The 21,496-nt window shown below is 46.8% G+C and overlaps 1 protein-coding gene across 6 annotated transcripts in view; it reads left to right on the top strand.

Annotated features, from left to right (window-relative positions):
• Positions 1-21,044, top strand: part of ARHGEF6 (Rac/Cdc42 guanine nucleotide exchange factor 6) — a 99,762-nt gene extending 78,718 nt beyond the window's left edge. For 4 of the 6 annotated variants that reach the window (XM_004000941.5, XM_045051090.1, XM_006944042.5 and 1 more), the window contains 13 exons: positions 234-372; positions 2,617-2,676; positions 4,746-4,892; positions 7,503-7,589; positions 8,262-8,340; positions 8,958-9,103; positions 10,228-10,353; positions 11,824-11,844; positions 12,957-13,050; positions 14,250-14,339; positions 16,253-16,352; positions 18,031-18,085; positions 18,602-21,044. In XM_004000941.5, the coding sequence (XP_004000990.2) occupies positions 234-372; positions 2,617-2,676; positions 4,746-4,892; positions 7,503-7,589; positions 8,262-8,340; positions 8,958-9,103; positions 10,228-10,353; positions 11,824-11,844; positions 12,957-13,050; positions 14,250-14,339; positions 16,253-16,352; positions 18,031-18,085; positions 18,602-18,742 (1,285 nt within the window). In that variant the 3' untranslated portion in view covers positions 18,743-21,044. The remainder of the gene's footprint in view (positions 1-233; positions 373-2,616; positions 2,677-4,745; positions 4,893-7,502; positions 7,590-8,261; positions 8,341-8,957; positions 9,104-10,227; positions 10,354-11,823; positions 11,845-12,956; positions 13,051-14,249; positions 14,340-16,252; positions 16,353-18,030; positions 18,086-18,601) is intronic. The other 2 variants (XM_045051089.1, XM_011279489.4) reach the window with 2 other exon arrangements.
• The last annotated feature ends 452 nt before the right edge of the window (positions 21,045-21,496 follow it).

The raw sequence follows: 21,496 nt of genomic DNA, 5'->3' as shown, positions 1-21,496 counted from the left end.
CGCGTCGGGGTCTGTGCTGACAGCTCCGAGCCTGGAGCCTGCTTCGGACTCTGTGTCTCCCTCTGTCCGCCCCTCCACCGCTTGCACTGACGTGAGTGGGACAGCATTTGGATTAGCGCGACTAACTTCTATTTGGTTTTATATTGTACGAAATATAGGAAAATGATGCTTGGTTGATAATTCTTTGCATAGAACATGAAGCAATAGCAAAGCCATGTTCGTTCTTTTTCTAGCGATGATCTGGAACAATTTATGGAAAGTCAAGGTGCGTCCAGCCCAGGTATCCTCATTTTAACAACCAGCCTCAGCAAACCGTTCATGCGACTGGAAAAGTATGTTACTCTCTTGCAAGAGCTGGAACGCCATATGGAGGTAAGGGAAGGCCACGCATGGGCCTGTGCTCTGGAAGAAGCAGCCAGTCTCCTTCCAGACTAAGCTTGCTGAGGAATTCAGAAAAGGCCTGGGTTTCAAATTTTACCTGATTCAATCTTCCCGCTTCCCTGGGCTTCTAGTTTTCCTCATTATGCAGCAAAATAAGGTGGGGGGGGGGAGCATTCCTTGATTTCCCCCTTCTGGAGATTGTTTTTAAAGTTTTACTGAGTTTATTTAATCTTCCCACTTTTACTGGGGTCTGATTGACATATAAAAATTGTGTATATTTAGGTTGTACATGGTGAGTTTTAAAGTGTTACAATATGATGGTTTAATATATGTATACATTGTAAAAATGATTCCCAGAGCAAGTGAATTCACACCTCCATCACCTCACAGAGAGGATGAGAACACTCAGGATAGACTCTCAGTAAATTTCAAGTATACGACACAGTGGTATAAACTGTGACCAGCACGCTGCACATTAGATCCCCAGAATTTATTCATCTTATAACCGAAGGTCCCACCTCCTTCACTACTCAGTATTCATGATCGTTCCCCTTCTCGGTCCAGCCACTTCTCTCAAGCCCATGCTAACCGGTTGACTTAGGTTTTCTTCATCTGTAGACGGCAGTTCAATCAAAATCGACCAAGATCTTCCGTTGTTCCGGTATATGAACCAACCTGACTGTGGGAGACAAACAGAGCAAAACGTCAGAAAATAGAAATACCGCTTTCACTATAGACAGGGGTCGATATCTCTACAGCCCTGTGATCACTCAGCTTTCTGACCCTGGATGACACTGGAAGATTCTGGTATTTCCTTAAAGATTCATAGACGGGTCCAATATTAGTTTATCTGTCTACGCATCACAGATCTACAATCTTCTAGTTGGCTTGCCCCAGCCGTGGCATAGCTATAATCTTCTCTGAATATTAAGGTTTGCACCGAGGCCTGATAACTGAATATTATTTCATTGCGAGGCCCAATCCTTTTCTTAAAAACCAATCAACAGGGATAGCTTCTAGAATTGTCCTTGTGCCATCGAGCATGGGCGCCGGAGGTGGTGTGGGTGGGAGAGGAGGGCCCTCTGGGGGAGGTTGCTCTTCCTGTGTCTGGGGAAAGGTTTTGAGGTTTTAAAGGGCTTGATTATCTTTAAAGAAAAAGGTTGCACACTGCCGGTCTCGTCAGCATTTGTAAGGATTGAAAGCATGTACTCTGAGCAAAACCACATTCTCAGGTTATTTGACCTGCCGGAAAGCTGGAGGCAGTGGGGAGCCCGTGAGTGAGTAAAGCCTGCCGGAGTGAAATTTCAGTTAGGGCTTGGGAAGGTGTTGACCTCTGGATGCCTTTCCAAAAGCTCTTGACCTTCCTTGAAGTGGAACCCGTGTTCCCTCCTGTCTCCCTTTTTCTGTTGCTTCCAGTTCTTGGCTTGGGGCAGACCCCTGGTCTGTTCAGGTGCGTTTTGTGACCCAAGGCTGGCCGAACAGCGGATTTTCTCCTTCCATTTATTCCAGCTGAATTCCAAAGGTTAGGTGTACATACACCCCCGAGGTGGGGTACGCAGCTGCACCCCATGTGCCCCCCATGTTAGGTATACAGCTTCCCCAAGCATCACCCCTTTCCCTTCGTGGACAGTTACGGAGATGTGGATCCCTCCAAGCAGTTTTTGAAGCTGTCCGCTCTTCGGGGTTGTAAGTACCGTGGAATTGCGGACCATACGTAAGAACCTCGCTTGCCAAAGAACACACGGTCTGAAGCTTGGAATTGTTTTCCCCGTCTGCCACGTTGAACCCGCCAAAAGAAAATGGAGGCATTTTAGGGAATGAGATTGGATTGATTTTTCTCCGACCACTCCTCTGTTTCCGCAACTCCCTGCCTCTGGTCACTTATTAACAACATGGCCTGACGATGCCCCCCGCCAACTAATGGTTATTTCTTATCTCTTGCCCCAATAACCGCACCTAGTATGTTGTTGCCAAACCCATGATGTGTTACCGGCTGTCTTAATTCCTTGCTCGCCTGATAATCGGAGGTGCTGAGATTCCAAAGGCTCAAGTGCTGTTGTATTATGTAATCTTTAAATTTGTGTTGCCACCGCCACAACGGGGATCCAGAACGGTTCCATCATCCCCTCGGATTTCCTCTCTCTTTGCAGCCGCAACCCTCCTCCCACCCCTAACCCCTGGCGACCGCTGATCTGTTCTCCTTTAACATTGTTTTGCGATGTATTCCTTTACTAGGATACGCATCCAGACCATCAGGATATTCTGAAAGCAATCGTAGCATTCAAAACTCTCATGGTAGGTGATGCTCTCAAATTATAATTCTCCGTTGTGTATGCGTTGTTCCTAAAAGAGTGATTTGTGTGTAACGTCTCTTTCCCAATGCAAAGGTCTTTAGAGTGGAAACAATAAGCTTTAGCGACAGTATCGCAGTGATTGTTTCATTTAATTTTGTCTTCCAAAAATCATGCTTACCTATGAAAGGTTGCCAGGCTGAGGGTATAAAGCACTCACATTTGAAGTCTCTGCCACATTAAGCATTGTTGTGTAGGTGGGGGGTTTCCTTTTGTCTCTTTGTCTTTACCCCCGTGTCGTTCACCTTGTGTCTGTGCAACTTGTCACTCACTGATTGCCATCGATGCTGGATTCATCTATTTATGCCAAAGGGTGTGAGTTTGACTCTTTGCGTCTGAAAAAGAAATCCTTCATCAAATCTAAAAGGAAAAAAACCTACCAAAATGCAATTGTGTTGTAATCTTGTATCTTGAGCATGATTGTTCATGTCTTCTTGAACCCACTGATGCAAAAGCACTTGGTGGCCTTTTAGGAGAAAACAAAGCATCACTTTGGGTGATTGATTAAGTTTAGCTTCATTCTAGACATTTCTTTTTTTTTTAATGTCTATGTATTTATTTTGAGAGAGAGAGCAAGCAAGCAGGGGAGGTGCAGAGAGAGGGAGAGAGAGAGAGAGAGAGAGAGAGAGAGAGAGAGAGAGAGAATCTCAAGCAGGCTGTCAGTGTGGGCTCGAACCCACGAACGCTGAGATCATGACCTGAGCTGAAACCAAGAGGCAGACGCTTACCCTAGTGAGCCACCCAGGTGCCCCCATTCTAGACATTAATGTAGCATTCCAAGGGATTGGGATCCATGGTTAGTTGTCGGTTCTTGCTATAAGGTTGTGATGCAACATTCGCCATCACCTCATTTGTATTGCTGTTGAAAGATCAGTACCTGATGCGTCCACAGGTAAACAGCAAGTTGAAGTCCAGAGTAAGGTATTACATTAAATACCTTTTGTTGTCATAGGTCACAAACAGTTTAATCTTGGCAGTTTTACATGGCATTTATTACTATTTGGGTCCCTTTTATTTTGTCCTACATAAATTGAATATAAAATTCCTTTTGAAAACAATATTTCTTTCTGACCATAGTACATGTTATGAAGCTTGCTTTGATGGTTCTAGTATATTTATTCCCACTTTAGATGCTTCAGAAACATGTGTCCAGTGAACTGATTTCTTCAAGTTTCCATTTAGCCGAAAGGGGCAGCAGAGATTTTATAGAAAACACGGCCCCCAAGGAACTGTGACATTTATTTGGAAACAGTAACATAACTAACCATATGCTTATTTTCATATTCAATTTGGAGTAAATGCTGTTACATTTTTTAACAAATGTGTAAATACTGTTAAAAATTATTCTAAGATGACTTCACACTTTCTGAAACAGTGATCTATATCTATATGTAGATAGATAGATAGATAGATAGATAGATAGATAGATATAGTATTCATACCCCACAGTTTGTTTCCTGGTTTGTATTTTCGCTTTGTATTCATAAAATTCAGTTGTATCTCTTTCTTGCAATTCTTTTAGGAACAGAATTAATGTAGTATTTTTTTCTCCATACCAACCTACTCCCAGTCCCTAAACAAAGTATAGGGCAGTGCCTCTGTTTCGTTGTAAGGTCTATTTGATTCACTGCGGCAGGAGAAATTTAGTTTTCCCATTTTCTAGAGCCCCTGGAGTCATTTTGTGTTTGTTTGCTTTACTAAGCTGTCGCTTGGTTGGAAACTGAGCATGTGTTAGGAAGATAAAACGGCTTGGTGACGAGCTAGAAAGGAGCTAGAGCAGGGACCCCAGCCAGCCACTCGTCTCCTCATACAAAACCTCTGGGGGCCCCAGGCTAGAGCTGCAGGGCCGTGGGTCTCTCTGTCCGTGAGGAACGGATCTGGTGATGGGATTCGTGGTGAGGAATCAGGACGCTGTGGAAATCTGAGAGCCCAAAGCTTCCTCTAACCCTGCTCTTGTTTTCGGTCTGTTTCGCAAGAATTCCTCTTCCAGTATGTTCTGCTTTGCTTCCATAGGGGCAGTGCCAAGATCTAAGGAAGAGAAAACAGCTGGAGTTGCAGATACTTTCTGAACCTATTCAGGCGTGGGAAGGAGAGAGTATTAAAACCTTGGGGAATGTTCTGTTTATGTCACAAGTAATGGTGCAGTATGGAACATGTGAGGTAAGAGGTTTCACAGCTCGACGGCAGCCATTGCTGCCATCTTTCTTCTTGTTCTTCTTTGATTCGTTCGTCCGTCCAGGCCAGGTTGCTCGAACGTGCCAGGAAGCCGAGGGCCTCTTCTTTGCCCCACACTCTGCCAGGTGCTGTGGGAGAGAGGAGGAGAGACCACGCGATGAGCCGTGCCTTAAAAACAGATGAAAACACAGGCTGCGGCCAGAAAACAAACCCAGCTAGTCAGTGTAGAGGGTGCGCCTCAACAGTGGGTTGCACAGAAGCTCAGAGAAGGGAGAGAGCAAGGAGGCGGTGGAGAGGGGACTCGAGGAGGAGGGCCACGAAGGGAAAAGGCGAGCATGTCGTAAGGTAGAGGTCATTCTTATCTCAGGAGAGAACAGGAGCGTGGCCTTTTGCTGCAGGAAGGCGAGGAAGCCCGTCTCTCGGGAGCAGAGGAAGTGTGTTGGGAGAGGGAAAGCCGTGGAGCGAGACAGAGTCAGGTTATGAGAACGCTGGGCGTCAGGCAAGAGTCGTTCAGATCCACCCAGCAGGCAACAAGGAACTGTTAGAGGCTCGAGTAGTAGTATCATAAACAGAAGGACTGGCTGGGTTGGCAAGTGACCAGTACCCCCCCGCTTCCCCACGAAGCTGGTGGGGGCAGAAAATGAAACTTCAGGGCCAAATCTGAGCCCCATTTAGGAGGGAAAGCCGATAGGAAGCAGTGACCTGTGTCTTGTGGGCGGCCATTAAAACAGTAGAGAAACGTGGGCGGGAGGTCAGAGTTAGAGGCAGGGATTTAGATGTCCCTGACAGATGTGCCTTCCTAGGAAGTAAGTATCCAGAGAGAAGCACGGAGGGCTGAGATGGAATAGGTCTTTTAGGAAGGGGGCAGTCCAGCGAGGGGGGAAGGTTGGTTATGTCACCTGGCCTGATTTATCGGCTGTTAGAATTGCCTTCCCCGTCCCCAGACATCTTCCTATACTGCCTGGCAGGTCTCTGTCAGAGATTCATTACTTTGGGTTAATAAGCAATCTCATTGAAGACGCAGATACCCTGGGGAAGGTTGGTGGGTGCTGCAGAAGGTTCAAAGGTCAAGCAGTATGGAGACCAAGAAGAAGCCATCGGATTTTGCTAGAAGGCAGTTATCGATGGCTCGGAGACAGCGGTGGGGCTGCAGTTAGGGAGGAATCAATGAGGAGAAAAATGAAGGCAGCAAGTCATTTGGCCATAACATACCGAGAAACAGGGTACTGACATACCTCGGGAGATCCTGGGGGTTTGGTTCCAGAGCGGTCTCTCGGTGTGTACAAAAGTCATCTCTACCAAACGGGCCTCCCTTAATCAAAACTCCTTTATTGCTACAAAATGCTAAGCATCGTCTGAGCTTTCCGTGGGTCATAATCACCGATCGCAGATCCCCATAACAAATACGGTAATAATGAAAAAGCTTGAAATATGGCAACAATCACCCTAACGCGACAGACACGAAGCGAGCAAATGCTGCCGGAAGCATGGCACTTGCCCACCTGCTCCACGCAGGGATGCCACAGGCCTTCAGTCTGTTAAAGAACACGACTACCTGTGACGCGCAGTGAAGTGAACCGCAAGAAAACAAGGCAGGCCTGTATTGTATCGAAGGCGCCACAGGGGCCCGGGAAGGCCTGTTAGGACAGGAGATGTGCGTATGTTAAAGGCAAAAGAGGAAAAGCTCATTAAGCAGGCGACGCTGCTAGAAGGAGGAAGAAGAGATTAAGTGTCTGTAGAAAGGCATGGAGATCATTGGAGCTAACATGGCTGGACATGTAAGCCGAATGTAATTAAAAAAAAAATTTTTTTTTAATGTTTATTTATTTTTGAAAGAGAGAGAGACAGACAGAGACAGGGAGACAGACACGGGGAGACACAGAATCCGAAGGAGGCTCCAGGCTCTGAGCTGTCAGCACAGAGTCCGATGCGGGGCTCGAACTCACGAACCGTGAGATCGTGACCTGAGCCACCCAGGCACCCCTGGATGTAATTTTTTTCGCATCTACTACATGTGCATCCGTTTGTAGAGTTCAGAGAAGCCCTCACGTGTAAAATCTCCCTTGGTGCCATTTTCAAAAGGTATTTATTTCTTTGTTTCACATGAGTACGATAGTTTTCATGTTCTTACTGATTAAAAGTAATTTTATGGATAAGATCTTAACACACATGCCAGAGCAGAATACATTTCCTATTTCAGGCTTTCCTACCTGAAAGCCCCTTCTGTTTTGCTACTTTTCGGAGTAAAATCATTTTCATTTTGTGAACCTAGAGACTTGTGCTTTGGCTACAGCTCGCGTAGCAAGGCATTAACTGTGTGACTGCTCAGGCATACGTACTTGGGAAACAGGCACGTTATTTGTATTTAACCGTTATGTATAGGAAAAAGAGGGATAAACTGTGGCTTTATATCCACTTCGAAGTCGAATTCACCTAGTCTTGTGCTTTTAAGTTGGGTATCTTTTTTAAAAGGTCACTGTTCATGTTTCGTTGCCTTATATAAGCCCTGTGATACACAACAGTGACTCCAGAAATTCTTAACGAACAAAATGTCCACTTTCTGTCCTCCACTTAATATTTTCCATTTCACTTTAGGAAAAAGAGGAGCGGTACCTCATGTTGTTTTCAAGTGTCTTGATAATGTTATCCGCAAGTCCTCGGATGAGTGGCTTTATCTATCAGGTCAGTAGATTTCATATAAAACAAACAGCAGGACCCAGAATGAAAACAGGTTTTGCATCCCGTTGCAATATCTGTTCTATGGCACTAAAACCTCCAGCCAGAAAATGCAGAATGTTCTGACCCTTTGTTGTAATTATACAGCTTATAAGAGCAGATGTTCCTTAGATGGAAAACCTTTGTGTTGCTGTAATGAGTTTATCTTGAACGTCCATCGCGCTGGCTGTGAGCTAGGTTACGAATGTTCCGGTAGAAGTCCTTCCACTCGTTGGGAAATTAAACTTCCTTCAGTCCGCTCCCCAAATATGGAGTGCTATAAGTTACTGTTGCTTATTATAGCTGGCCTAGCAATGACTAATGTTCATGAAACTGGAAAAAAAAAATTTTTTTTGAATCTTTACTCTGTTGACTGATTCTCCGGAAAATGTGTTAGAAAACAAGTAAGCCTGTTTGTAAATCCTGACCGTATGGTTTAGGATGTGTTAGCAAAACACAAGCCACATTGCCCCCTTGCTTTCTTGTCTGATCACATTTGAAAGCAGGGAAGCATGCAGGCCAGAGAAATATGTCGAGTCCTGAATCGGCAGTGATTTCCGAGAGGGTCAGGAAATCTAATAGACATAAGCCGGGGCACATCTAACCACAGAACTGATGGGAATGTTCCTTTTCTGATAGGGAAAAATACCAGTCGCGGGAATCGTGGTGACCAGATTAGACGAAATCGAAGGAAATGACTACACATTTGAAATCACAGGTAGGCACGCTTGTCTTTTTCAAGCAGCTACTTGAAATCCTTTTTGGAATGAAGTGGGATTCGAGTAAGTAAAAGCTATTATTTTCTGCTCTAAGTCCGTGAGCAAGTTTTACCTGGCCGCAGCAAGGTGTCTTCCATTTTCTGGGATAATTAGGGTCCGGCGATAGAACCAAGTCTCCTGGCCACTCAGAAGCCTCAGCGTGGCCATTGGTTTCAATCTTTTCTTGCGTCGGAGCTACTTGTTAGAACTAACAGAATGGACTGATGCAGAGGCACAAATTGAGCAGGCCTGGTAAGGCCCGACCTTTTGGCCTGCGGTCCCTTTTGCCAGGCCCGTGTGATTTCCATGTGACGGTTGCACTCCGCGCCGAGAGGGCGCAGCAGCTCACGCTGGGATGGTGGCCCCGGGCCTTACCCCCTTCGTTCCCCAGTAGGGAGCCCGAGATCGGATGTTGGCCTTGCCTCAGCAGGGGTTTCAACAGGGGTAGTCTCATCGGTGTGGACGCTCATGGAAACAGACACCCCAGCCTTAGTCGCTCGACGTGTGTTTATGAATGAGGTGAACTCAAGGCCCTCCGTGTCTTTTGTCTCCAAATGCTCCCAATGGGGCAATGCAGGCAACCTAGTAGAGAGGACTGTGGTCCATTGCAACAACAGCCAGGACTTCCAGGAATGGCTGGAGCAGCTGTGCAGACTGATCAGGGGACCTGCCTCTTGCAGCTCATTATCCAAAACATCGTCGTCCTCTTCTGGTGCCCATTCCGTAAGTTGTCCACTCGTGCGGTCCAGGGACTACTGAGTCTCTCATCACACCTGCCTGCAGAGGACTTACAAGAAGCAGTGAGCGTGCCCTTAGTCTTTGGGTTGTCTGTATTCGTAGGTCTCGAAGTACAGTTAAACCTCACTAATTCTGATTACTTGTGGAGGGAGGTCCATCCAAATTAATGAGAGGTTTTACGTAGAGGTGTGCGGCTTTGTCGGACGGTGTTGAGGAGCTCCCGCCAACTGCCCGCAAAGTTTTGTCTAATCAGAAGTCCCCCTGAGATGTTTTAGCGGTAAACGAGATTTAGTTTTTTTTCACTTTTTTTTTATTACATATAGTTTATTGTCAAATCGGTTTCCATACAGCACCCAGTGCTCATCCCAACGGGTTAATTAGCAGCCGTTATTCTCCTATTCGTTGTGTGCTGAGTCAAAAAACAGATAGTTTACCTGCCCACGTACTTCACCATCTCCACGTAATCTCATTTAGGCTACCACATTCACCGGGCAACCTTCAAGGGTAAACTTGCAGCCGCTGCCTTCTTCCAAGTCATCACGAATTTGGAATTCCTGGACTTGGAATTGATGAGATTTTACTGTACTTGTTGAGTGAGAGCGAAGATTGCAGTGCTGTTAACACTCCAACCGGTGATGCCAAAATTCCAGTCTCAGGCACTGTGCGATGCGGTGGGAAGAACAAGGGCCCCGGCATCAGATCTGAGGTCAAATCTTGGCTTTGTCAATTGCCAGCTAGTTAGTTACTTCACTTCGCTAAGGTTTGTCGTAGGCAGTTCTGCTGAGATAACCTATTTCAGCACCTGATAGAGTGCCAAGCGCCCGACTGAAGCCATCCAGTGCTGACTCCACTCTCCTCTCTTATGAAGGAAAGCCACCCCTGACTTTAGTGAATCAAATTCCAGAAGAGAGAGGGAAGACAGGCCCGTAGGATGTTGAGTCGATTTTGTGCCGTTCCTTAGAGACCCCATCATCTGGACTTTTGTTTTCCCACCTTTCCTTTCCTGTGGTTGGCTTTGCTGATCCAATGAAACTATTGTTCTCTTGCCGTGCGGCACAAGGTCGGGTTCAGGTAGCAGATCGCCAGCATCTCATCAGACATTTTCCCAGTCTTTTAGCTCTACCGGACAGCCCCGAGGACCCTTGGAGCCTCCTCAAATTATAAAACCGTGGAGTTTAAGTTGTCTACGACCCGCACCTCCACTTAGACCATCAGCAGCACTAGGTTATAAAGAGGTAATTTTGCTACGTATGGTATAAAATGTGTCTGTCAAGCTAATGTCACAGCTTATTCCGAAGAGTTCTGTGGGGATGTGCTAGAATTTATGCTAGGTGATACATGTCAGTCAGTCGTGAATCGTTAGACTCGGGGATGTTTTTATTTCTTAATTTTCCATTTCCCCATTGTCCCTGTGCAAATATTTATCCAGAAGGGTTTATGTGCACTGCCCGGGTTCCCCGGTCCCTTCCTGATAATTGTATATAATGTCCACACGTCTTAAACAGAAGCCACTTCCTTGGAGTTCAGTTTGCGACCAAGCAGACCCAGTTCTGCCTTTTGGATCATTTTGATCTATTAAAGCCAAATCAGGAAAGTCTTATGGGACCAAGCCATAAGTCTGAACTATGAGAGTCTGGACCTTCTGCTGCAGTTGGAAAGGGAAAAGAATTTAATGAAAAGAATGTCTTTTCAAGTGAGGCTTCTAAGCAACATTGGATATTTGGGTCGTGTGGGGACTTCCAGGTTCTTTCTATTTTTTTCCTCAAAGTCGCAGTCAGGAAATGTCAGTCACTGGCTTCTGTAACTGTGTGGAGTGTTAGTTTTTCCATCCAAACGGTGTTTTGTTTTGTTTTGTTTTGTTTCCCTAAGATGTTAATCATCATTTCAGCTTTCAGTAAAGAGCCTCATTTATAAGTAACTGTTCTTTAACTGGGTCTTCCTGAGTGAAGGTTTAAGATCGTGGCGGTTATGAGACGCATCTTAGAATTAGGGAGCAAAGACAGCATATATTGCCATATCGACTGTGTGTTTTGATGCGCGACACAGATTTAGCTCAATCTCAAGTTTGTTTTGATTTCAAACACTGTGCTACTGTCTCGATTAATTGTTGCCTCCGAGTGCGGTAAAAACAGAGCGGTATTGACACCGGAGGAATTTTTGATCGTTTCAACCGGGCATGACAGGAGAAATAATGCTTGAGCCGAATCCTTATTATGTACCTCTGTTCAGAATTGGGCCAGGAAACAGTCCCACAGGTTTGCTGTGGAAATCGACCCGGGAAAATCGTAGTTATCTGGGTCCCCTTTTTAACGATCGCTATTTTGTAATTGTCAGTTCCTAAGTTCGAATTCAGGTGAGCCTTGAAGGGTCCAGTTAACTTAATCCTTCGCAGAACTAATCCATTAAAACTAAGGCATGATCACGTTGTTCCTGCTGGGAGAAGAGAGCTATTAATATACTCTTACCGTAGAGTGTGTATTTCAGTTATTTTCAGTATTTGTTATTCTGCACAGAACTGTATTCCTTGGGCTTTCGCATGACAATATTGCATCTGAGACTAATGCGGGAAACGTGATGATGTTCTGTGTAATTGATGATGACACTAACATTTGACTGTTGTTTTAGAATTACTGATAAATGGATTTGATCATTATAACCATCGACCTCTCACGCTCATTTTCTCTTTCTTTACATATTCACTTTAGAGGATGTCTTATATCTTAAAGGTAAGGGTAGAACAATATCTTTGGCTTACAGTGGCCTCATAATGCTGTGCTGTCACCTCTGATGAATGAAGCTTTTCCTTTATGCTTGTTTTGTCCCTTGTTCTCATTGGTGGCTAAAGTACGAAGATGCAGTTCTGACATGTAAGTACTTTTTCTTCAGAAAGCAGCCTCTTGTGAAATCCACATGAAAATGTTGTCTTAGACGCCTTGAAAATGCCTGTTTTCCTTGTGTCTTTTTGGTAAACGCTCTTTTTTTCCGATCCTTTTTGTCACATGTGAGTTTTCCATGTCCGTTTTCAAGTCCAAGTGGGTCGCTGTGGCTAAGTGGAAGAAATTAAATTCTTTTGTCCCATATATTTTAAGGTACTAATTATGACCCACCCATCACGTATATACCTTGCATGGAACATTGGGATAAGACGGTCACTAGGGTCTGAGATTCTCATCTCGTTATTTGGATACCTGATAACGAGCACCGGTTACTTATCCGGCAAAAGCAAATTCAGTAATCCATGGCTCTTTTATCTGCTAATTAAAAATACGGCTTTCTGTATGTACATTTAAGCTTCGGTCTACACCCATCGCTCCTGACGCCAAATTATTTATCAGGTCATCCCTCATTTGGGTCTTCTCTCTGAGTTCAGGGAAATTATTTGGTCCCTTAATTTTCCCATCTGACAAATGGAAATTAATATTCTTCTTTGTGGGACTGTCGCTAAGGAAAATGTATTTAAAAAGCTTTGAAGCTCCTTGAAAAGCAGTAGGTACCATATTAGTATTTACAACTGTTACTTGATTCCCTGGAAACTGTATCAGCGAGGACTATAAACCAAGTTAGGAATGCGATTGTTTCCCTAGGATCTACACCCACTATTTTCTCTGCACACGGCACCCGTCCCTATGGCGATTGAGAGGCCGGTGTCACTGCCTCTGTTTTATGGAAGCTTTTAGAGTTTCTTGGAGCCATTTTTTTATTGTGTACATTATTAAACTTTGATGCCCTTTTGGGACTGTCAAAATAAGAGAGAGCCATTCGGTTTCATTTCATTTGCTCTTTTTAATTTGTCTTGGGGGGAGAATTTTAATTCCTAAACAAACCTCTGTCCTTACAGGAGTCTAGTAAAAGCCCCAAAACGATGAAGAAGTTTCTTCATAAAAGAAAGACGGAAAGAAAGCCATCGGAGGAGGAGTATGTGATTCGGAAAAGTATGTGTTTTGTACTTTTGGAAGGTCGGTTATGGATGAACTAGCGGAAGGATTCTTTTGGAAGCAGATGATTAGAGCAGTTTGCCCTCCGTACCCCCTGTTTCATGAAGAAAAAGTGCATGCATTCAAGGGTTTGGTCACCTCTAAGATTTTCGAATATTTTGCCCCGCCTGGTTGAGAACCACTAAAGGGACCTGTTTGCTACGGATACATTTTTTCCCTTAGTTTCTGATGCCCAAGATATTTTCCTCTACCAGGATACACTAAATAGACCTGAAGGCTGAAATCCTTCTGGAAGGTTAATGCTCAGTGACGTTCTCTGAGTTAGCCGAGGAATCGGGCAGCTGCTGCATATGTATGTATTTGCCTCTATGGCTGGGAACGAGGTCCTTTGGGACACACATGAAGGAGTAAGTGATGTATCACCAAGGGGTGACAGATCTGTGCGTCCCGGCCAAAAATACAGTCTGGAAAGATCTGCTGGACTCCAGCTTCTGCATCTACCCCACCCCACCCCCCACCGGGATGTGCGCCTCCTCCGCCCCGCTAGCTAGCAGGGTTTCGCCCTCCAGTCATTTCAAGAATGAGTTGGAGGAGGAGAGACAGGAGGGGGAATCAGTGACTCTGCTGGCTGGTTGGAAAAACGGGTGAGGTCTACGGGGGAAAGCATCCCAGAGAAGGGAAGCCTTGAAGTTTGAGGGAGAGGCAGGTTGTGGTATATATCGGATGAGAACTGAGGCTAGGGCTGTCATTGCGGCCTCCAAGAGTCTAGTAAAAGCCCCAGGGCCGCCTGGGTGGCTCAGTCGGTTAAGCGTCCGACTTCAGCTCAGGTTGTGATCTTGAGGTTCATGAGTTCGAGCCCCGCGTCGGACTCTGTGCTGACCACGTGGAGGGGACTCTGTCTTCCTCTCTCTCTCTCTGCCCCTTCCCCGCTCTCGCTCTCTCTCTCTCGCTCTCTCTCTCTCTCTCTCACACACACACACACTCTCTCTCTCTCTCTCTCTCAAAATAAACTTAAAACCAAAAGCCCCAAAGTGATGAGGACATTTCTTCAGGAAAGAACTCTGGAAAGAAAGCCACTGGGGGAGGAAGCTTTCTGGTCACGGAGGCCAGTCCCTAGCAGTTGAGTGCAGTGCATGATCCTGAGGGTCCAGGGGCGTAGATGTCTCTGCCAACTCATTGGCAATTAAATCTCACAGGTACGGCTGCTCTGGAAGAAGATGCTCAGATCCTGAAAGTGATCGAAGCCTACTGCACCAGCGCAAACTTTCAACAAGGCCATGGCTCAAGTAGGTTCCCCCAAGCCACTTTCTCTAATGAGCCCTGTTTCTTCTTTACTGCTCGGCGCCTCTTTGAAGAAGAGAAAAGCAGCCCAGCTGGGTTGCAGGGCGTGGAGAGCAGGTGACTTCGTGCCGAGGAGCAGCGAGCAGAACTGCATCTTTCCGATAAGGGGCTTTTAGCTGCCCGGCGGTTTGTTTACGCAGTGTTTTCTTTTCACCCGGAGAGAAAGAGACACGCAAGAGTAAAAAAGCTGGAGGTGATAGAAATGAAAACAAAAGAAGTTTTTTCAAAAGTCATTCTCCTTTGAAGTACGCAGATGCCTTCACCAGCACTAGTTAGGAATTAAAGAACCCAGAGAGTTCCTGTGTCTGTGAACTGATGCTAATCTCTTCTCATGGGCAGATTTGGAAAGGAAGTCACAATACTATCTCCGATCAGCTGCATATTTAAGTGAACAGTGCTTCACCAAGCTCAAGTTTCAAAGCTGCTCTGAAATTCTGGAAATGTAGCTGCTTAGCCGGGGCTGTTTGGAATGTGTGCAATTTACAGGGAGCTATTGGGGGAGGGTAATCCCCCCCCTCCCCGCACCCCTCCCCCCAGCAACTTTCAGGCACCAAAGGAAAGCAAGCGGATGTTTTCTGATTGATCCTTGAGCTTTTTTTTTTTTTTTTTTTTTTTTCCAAACCGAGTCACATAGACACGAGTCTTCCTTGACTATAGGCGTTCAGGGGACCACAAGTGAGGTGTCTGCTGTCTGCATTTGCCTAAGACACGAGTGCTCCGTAACACGGCCACTGCCCAATCACTTGGGTGGGTGGGGGGGGGGAGGGGATCACTTTGGTGGGTTGCCTTGACCGATGCCTTCGGAGTAACTCGTCCCTAAGGCTGGCGGGAGGAAGAGGTTTGATGTCGAACTTGACACGTTTGGCGGTGAAGGGAGGACTGTCACACCATCTAGTTCACAGACAAATCCTGGCTGTGGCCTTGGGCATAGCCAGCTCTGAGGACAAGTTTCGAGGAGGTAGGAAAGGAAAGGGAGAGCAATGTGTGTCGTGAAAACTAGGAAAGCGAGGGGGACAGGGAGGCCCCAGAAGAAGCCTCCCTCGTGCAAAACCTGACCTCACCTGCTCCCCGAACCCGCTCTCTTCATGTCGACAGTGTCTGTAGATGTGTCACAGGGGCAGGCAGGTGTTGTGGCCTAAAGAGTCACGTTTCCGCCCCTCCTGCCCAGACTGCCCCTGACACGTGGCAAGCGTCTAGCATCATGGTGACCTCCCATCCTCTGTCCCTCTCCCTGGTGCATTTAACCGATCAGTCAGTCGGCCCGCTGTCTCCTTATTAGGCACCTGCCAAGTGCTGGGCCCCGTGGAAGGCAGGCACAGGGCCACCTCAGCAAAGGGGAGGCAGTGAGCACTCACAACTTGAAGGAATTAGGCTTCGAAGAGAGGACGCCAGTGGCTCAGGGAGACTGAAGTTCAAGGGCTTGAGCTCTGAAAGGAAGGATCCAGAAGTGAGGGGGAGGTTGGACATACAGGAGAGCTGTTTGGCCAGGTCCCTTGTCTGTTCCATCACCTCTTCTGTCCCAGAGCCTCGAGGCAGTCTGAGCAGAGCCCTAAGGGTGCCCGCATCTTTGAGCTGATGTGATAATCCCCAACCCCCGCTCTACCCTTGACCAAAATGGCCTTGACTGACTGAACGCACCCCACCCCGGCCCCCCGCTTCGAGACTGAATCGGTGTATTTGGCCGTTTCCTCAGTCGGGAAGGTGTAGTCACCAAATGTTGGGTGACTGCTCTCTGGGGTGCAAGGCAGCAGCATGCCATCCACAAAGACCCCTCGATGACAACAGTGGAAGGGGCCAACACCTAGAATAGTCTCCAGTAACTGTCCCCTTTCCGCCCTCTCTCAATCCTTGCTTGTAGGTGCTCGCAAAGATTCGCTTCCACAGGTCTTACTCCCCGAGGAAGAGAAGCTCATCATTGAAGAAACCAGGAGCAACGGCCAGACCATCATTGAAGAGAAGTGAGTAGAGCAGGCTGCTGTTTCTGATCTGTCTGGGGGCCAGAAAGAAGGTTCTGGCAGGGCAGTGGGTCTCTTGCAAAGCCTGCACCAAAGGATAGTCCGTCCTTCTCTGGGAATATAGCCCTCTTTGCTCTCATGCAGTTGGGAGCGGTGGGAGGGCTGCCCCCCCCCCCCCCAACAAAGGGAAGGGGGAAAGGGAGACCAAGCGGGCAGAACTCTCTGCTTGGTGGCTGCCCCTGGGATCAGCTCCCTCATACGGTACGGTGCTTCAGGGCACACAAGAATAGCACTCTAGGTGAATCTAGATGGTGCTGGGGAAGGCCACAGCACCAATTTCCTTGCCCAGATGGATGCTTCTCATGCATACTGAGTCAAACACTGGACTTTCACATACTTGACCTATTTAGAATCCTACAGAAACCCAATGAGATAAGCTTTATGTTCACCACTTCTATAGGCGAGGGAGCTGGGGTTCAGGGAGATGATGTCCCTGGTCTACCTTTGCACAGTAGTGACGGTGACCTAATGGGCGAGAATCAGGTTAAGTACCCATGGGCTCATAAAGTAAACACAAAGTGGCCAGCCAAATGGTTTGTTTAAACTTGAGTCATTTCTGAAGTCGGGCCTAAATTTGCCTAGGACAGCATATTTCAAAGTGCTTGACAGCGTTGATGTGTTTTTCCATCTGGTACATGAAGTGATGTGGCAAAATGGTAAAGCACTTGGGCTCAAGGGGACAGCCCTGGTTCAAGTCCAAATTCTGCATCATGTTAGCTGTATGGCCTAGGTGCAAACCTCTTTACCTCTCTGTGCCTCAGTTTCCTCATCTGTAAATGGGTATGATAGTACTACTTTAAGGTTTGTTGTGAGGTTAAATGGAAAAATAAATACAAAGGCTAGCACATGGTAATCACTTAATAGATGATAATCATTGTCATTATAATTGTTGTAGCTATATTAATCCCCACGATAACTTTGTGAGGTTTTTGGGGAATGTACTATTATCTCCATTCTGTCTGTGAAGAAAGTTAAGACAAGGAGAGGAGGAGAAAGAAACTACCCAAGGTACCCAAGGTTACCCAAGGTTAGAGGACTAGTAGGTGGTAGGATCAGAACTGGAACCCAGATCTCCAAAGTTCTTGTCCAGGAGCAGAGCCAGCCGGGAAGTGACTGTCCTGACTCAGCCAGGGCACTTTAATTCTCTTTCGGAATAGATGGAATCTTCCAGAAATAATGCCTCTGACTTTGTGTCATGTAGGGTCAGAGAGATGAAAAGTGCAATGCCATGGCACAGATCTTGTAGGCTAGGCAGGACCTCATGACGGCCCTCATTGTATGTTAGGTGATGTTCATTCCTGCCCCAGAGAAAGAATCGAAACCTTTTGATGAGCCCTCGTCTCTTCTTTTGTGTTCACCCAGCTGGGAAGCAAGTGGCCAAAGAGGAGGGCAGTGTAGAAAAGGTGTAATGACATCGTGTTTGAATGACCACGTGTGCTGATGGTTGTTCACCCACAAAAATAGGGCCCCACGAGGACCGTTCTTGGCGGTTATGTCTCCCGACCAGCTGGAAAGTCCACTGCTTTTCAGGATCTGTATTTCTAGAAAGCTGCTTTTATTGTTACGGTTTGCTTAACAGTATTTCAGTGCCAGCTGTTAAACTCTGAACTTTATGTTCTAGGAGTCTTGTCGATACTGTTTATGCCTTGAAGGATGAGGTCAAAGAACTGAAACAGGTAATGAAATATAAAAGTCATTTTCTCAGCTCATAGAACTGATGAGGTGGGGATTTTTATTTTCCTTGTGTCTTCAAGGTGGGTCTTGTTGGTTTTCCCATGTGGTCTTGGGTTTAAATTGCTCAGGATTGCTCATATACCTATTTAGCAGTTTACAAAAGGGTCCCCAACTTAGTTATAACTTTCACGCTCTCGGACATTTGTAAACAGAATTTTTTTTTACAAAGCTAAGTCATCCGTGAGTGGATAAGTGTAAAGAGAACCATAAATCTTGAGTTGTGGGCTCCTCTAGAGATGTGATCCACTGTTTCATGATGCACCGTCTTCCCAGTGTTTGGGGTCTGGCTGTGCCTGGTGACGGGGTAAAGGATGGACTGGAGGGGGGAGAACAGAGACTGGAAGAACACTCGGGAGGTTGTCACAAAACTCATAGAACTGATGAGGTGGGGATTTTTATTTTCCTTGTGTCTTCAGGGCCACTTGGTTTGGGAATTGACAAGTCTTTTCCCATCACAGGAAAATAAAAGAATGAAGCAATGCCTGGAAGAAGAATTGAAATCAAGGAGGGACCTAGAAAAGCTGGTCCGGAGGCTGTTGAAGCAAACTGATGAGTGTATTCGGGCCGAGTCCAGTAGCAAGATCTCCATCCTTCCATAACCATCACTGTGCAGCTGGGCAGATGTTGCCTTCGGGACATCTTGAAATGTCCAGCTTCAAACGCTCTGCTCACTTCTTCGGTTTTCATTTTGTATCGGAGTCAGTCTCTCTCTCTCTCTCTCTCTCTCTCTCTCTCTCTCTCTCCTTCGCTTTCTCTCTCTGTCTCCCTGTTTGCTTGAGTGTTGGTTGGTTGGTTATTGGTTGGTTGTTTTCCTTCTGACAGATCCTTCGGACAGGTGGTAGAAATCTCCCCAGAGTCTTTTCCATCCGATGAGAAAAGGGAAACCTAGTGTAGGCAAGTGACTTAAATGGTCTTCAGATGGCCTTCAATTCATAGTGCCTCTTTACCAGCCATTACCCCTGGGTCACTCTTTTGCGGCTGGCTACCAGAGCAAAGTGGCTGGCCGTGGCTTAGTAAATGTGAACTTGACTTTTTCTCGAACGCTTTCTTGTATCTGGAAGCCCCTCAGTACCCAATTTAATGAAGGCGAAGCTCCCCGAGCTGTGACTAGGGTAGGGTGAGTAGAAGACTAGCACATTTGCCCAATGACCCAGCCACCCTTCCCCGGGTGATCATGTGCCACCCCTCAATGCACACTTTTTATTATTATTATTATTATTATTGTTACCGCCCTGTGTTGTCTGTAGGGCCAAGAAGACAGTAGCACCCTTATTTCTTTTGTGCGGGTTGACATTTTCACTCTACGGGGCAGAAGCCCCACGCATCCATGCCAACACCAGACCCATTAGCAAATTGCACTAGACAATCTTCCCCGTCAGCAGCAGAGCTGGCCATCTTTCCCCAGCGCATGACAGGTTTCCTCCCCTAACCTTCTGCCTCCCGCGTAAGGTTTATGTCTCCCCAGTGCTTTAAGCCAACCATACCAAGTGGTGCATAAACTAGTAAGTGTGCGCTTTGCTTACTTTTAAAAAATACGGACTGTGAGCCGCTCCTTCATCCACACTGCGTATTCGCCTCGCGACTTCTCATCCTTCAAAACGATCTGCATTGAGGAGATATTGTGCCCTAGTAGACGGCTTTAATTCCCCGTATTGCTCTCCCAGATACGCTGTGAGAAGCTGTATGTTCATCAGCCTCTTCGAGTAGGGCTCGAAGCATCATTTGCAGAGATGTGCTATTGGTCCGGTTTGTATATCCGGAAAGAAAGGACCCCTCCAGTGGTCGTGCGCTGGTTACTAGTGAAGCTGAGTATTTGGAACCGGTTTGCCAAAGTTGCCCTTCGAATCAAGTGATCGCCTCTGTAAGTGTCTCAAAATGAGCACCACTTAAACCCGGTTCAGAAGAGGGTCACAGAAGAGCAGCATCCATCCGAATTCGACACAATCGAACGTTGGCACGAGGCTCCGGGACAGAGCAGCACAACCCGCCCCTCTCTCTCCCAAAGACAGGTGCCCTTGGGCAGGCAGGGACGATCACTGGAAAGAGAGGCAAAGGGCCAATGGACCGGTCAAGGTTGTCTTCCAGATACGTTTGACGGGTGCCTATAAATGTGGGTTTTGCAAGTGTTGTCTAGAAACCAAACTTGAAGCTTGAACACCCCCAGCCTGCTAAGCCCGTTTTCCTTTTTTGGTACCGGGGGTCTCAAGTTCCCACAGCTACACAGTACGGGGCTGTTGACTGCTTGCCGCCCGGCAGAAATGACACCATCCACGGGAAACGGACTATTCCCGCCGCCCACCATCAGCCAACCCCAGGCGGCCGTCTTTGGAAGCTGTGTGGAAGCCCAGCAGTCTAGATGTGCCGTCCTTCACCTGAAACTTAACAACAGCCACACAGATCTTAGCGTCCGCCCTGTCTGGGGTTAACCAATGGCTTGCAGTGAATGGCACAAACTATACCCCTAGGGAACATTGTTGCGATTGCGAAATCCTTTAGTCGATAAGGTGTAGGATTGCTTAGCATAGCGAAAGGTCTTTATTTTAAAGTGACGTGTACCTATGCATGTGTCTGGAACCCGGCCCTTCTCAGGAAAGGCCCTCGGTACGCTGGGTACTGAAGCTTGCGCCGAGTGATGTCCGCACTCGCACGTTAAACAATAATATAAAGGAAACGAAGCCATGTTAGCCCGAGAGCAGTGTCTCCGTAGTTGTGTCGTTGACAATACTCTATAAGTGGGTTCCTGTCACCCTGTAATTAAACCGCTGCCCTTAGAGGCTTTGTAGCTCCTCTTCCGTCGCGTCCCTTCTGACACAAGCTCAGATTTTCTAACTTGTTTTTATTTTGAAGACTTTTCCAACGGACATTTTCAATAAACAAGAATAACAGTGCTTTATAAACTAAGTCCTGTGTTTCTTTCCTTTTCTCCCCCCGCCCCCACCAGCTGGTGGCAGTTTCCTCCCGCGCGTCTCCACTCAGGGCAGGGGACGTTTGCTCCCCACTTTACAGAGATACTTCATGCCATGAGACGGGACCTTCCTCAACCTCTCCGCCCCTCTCCTTCTGGCCCCAGCCTACGACCTGTCTACACCATTTTCCGCCCGGTATAGGGCTTTGGTCAACCAGTGGTAGCCTCTATCTTGCCCACAGTTGCAATGCTGGTGTCAGCAGTCACGAGGAAAATATTTGCTCCCCCTCGAGACAGATGCATCTGGTCCTGCCCCCTTAAAAAAATTTTTTTTTTCATTTTATTTAAGTCCAAGCTAGTGAACATACGGCGTGGCATTGGTTTCGGGAGTAGAACCCAGGGATTCATCGCTTACGTATAACGCCCAGTGCTCATCCCGACAAGTGCC

Source organism: Felis catus, chromosome X, assembly GCF_018350175.1.
Source record: "Felis catus isolate Fca126 chromosome X, F.catus_Fca126_mat1.0, whole genome shotgun sequence".
Lineage (NCBI taxonomy): Eukaryota > Metazoa > Chordata > Mammalia > Carnivora > Felidae > Felis > Felis catus.
This window is presented reverse-complemented; position numbering and strand designations above follow the sequence as displayed.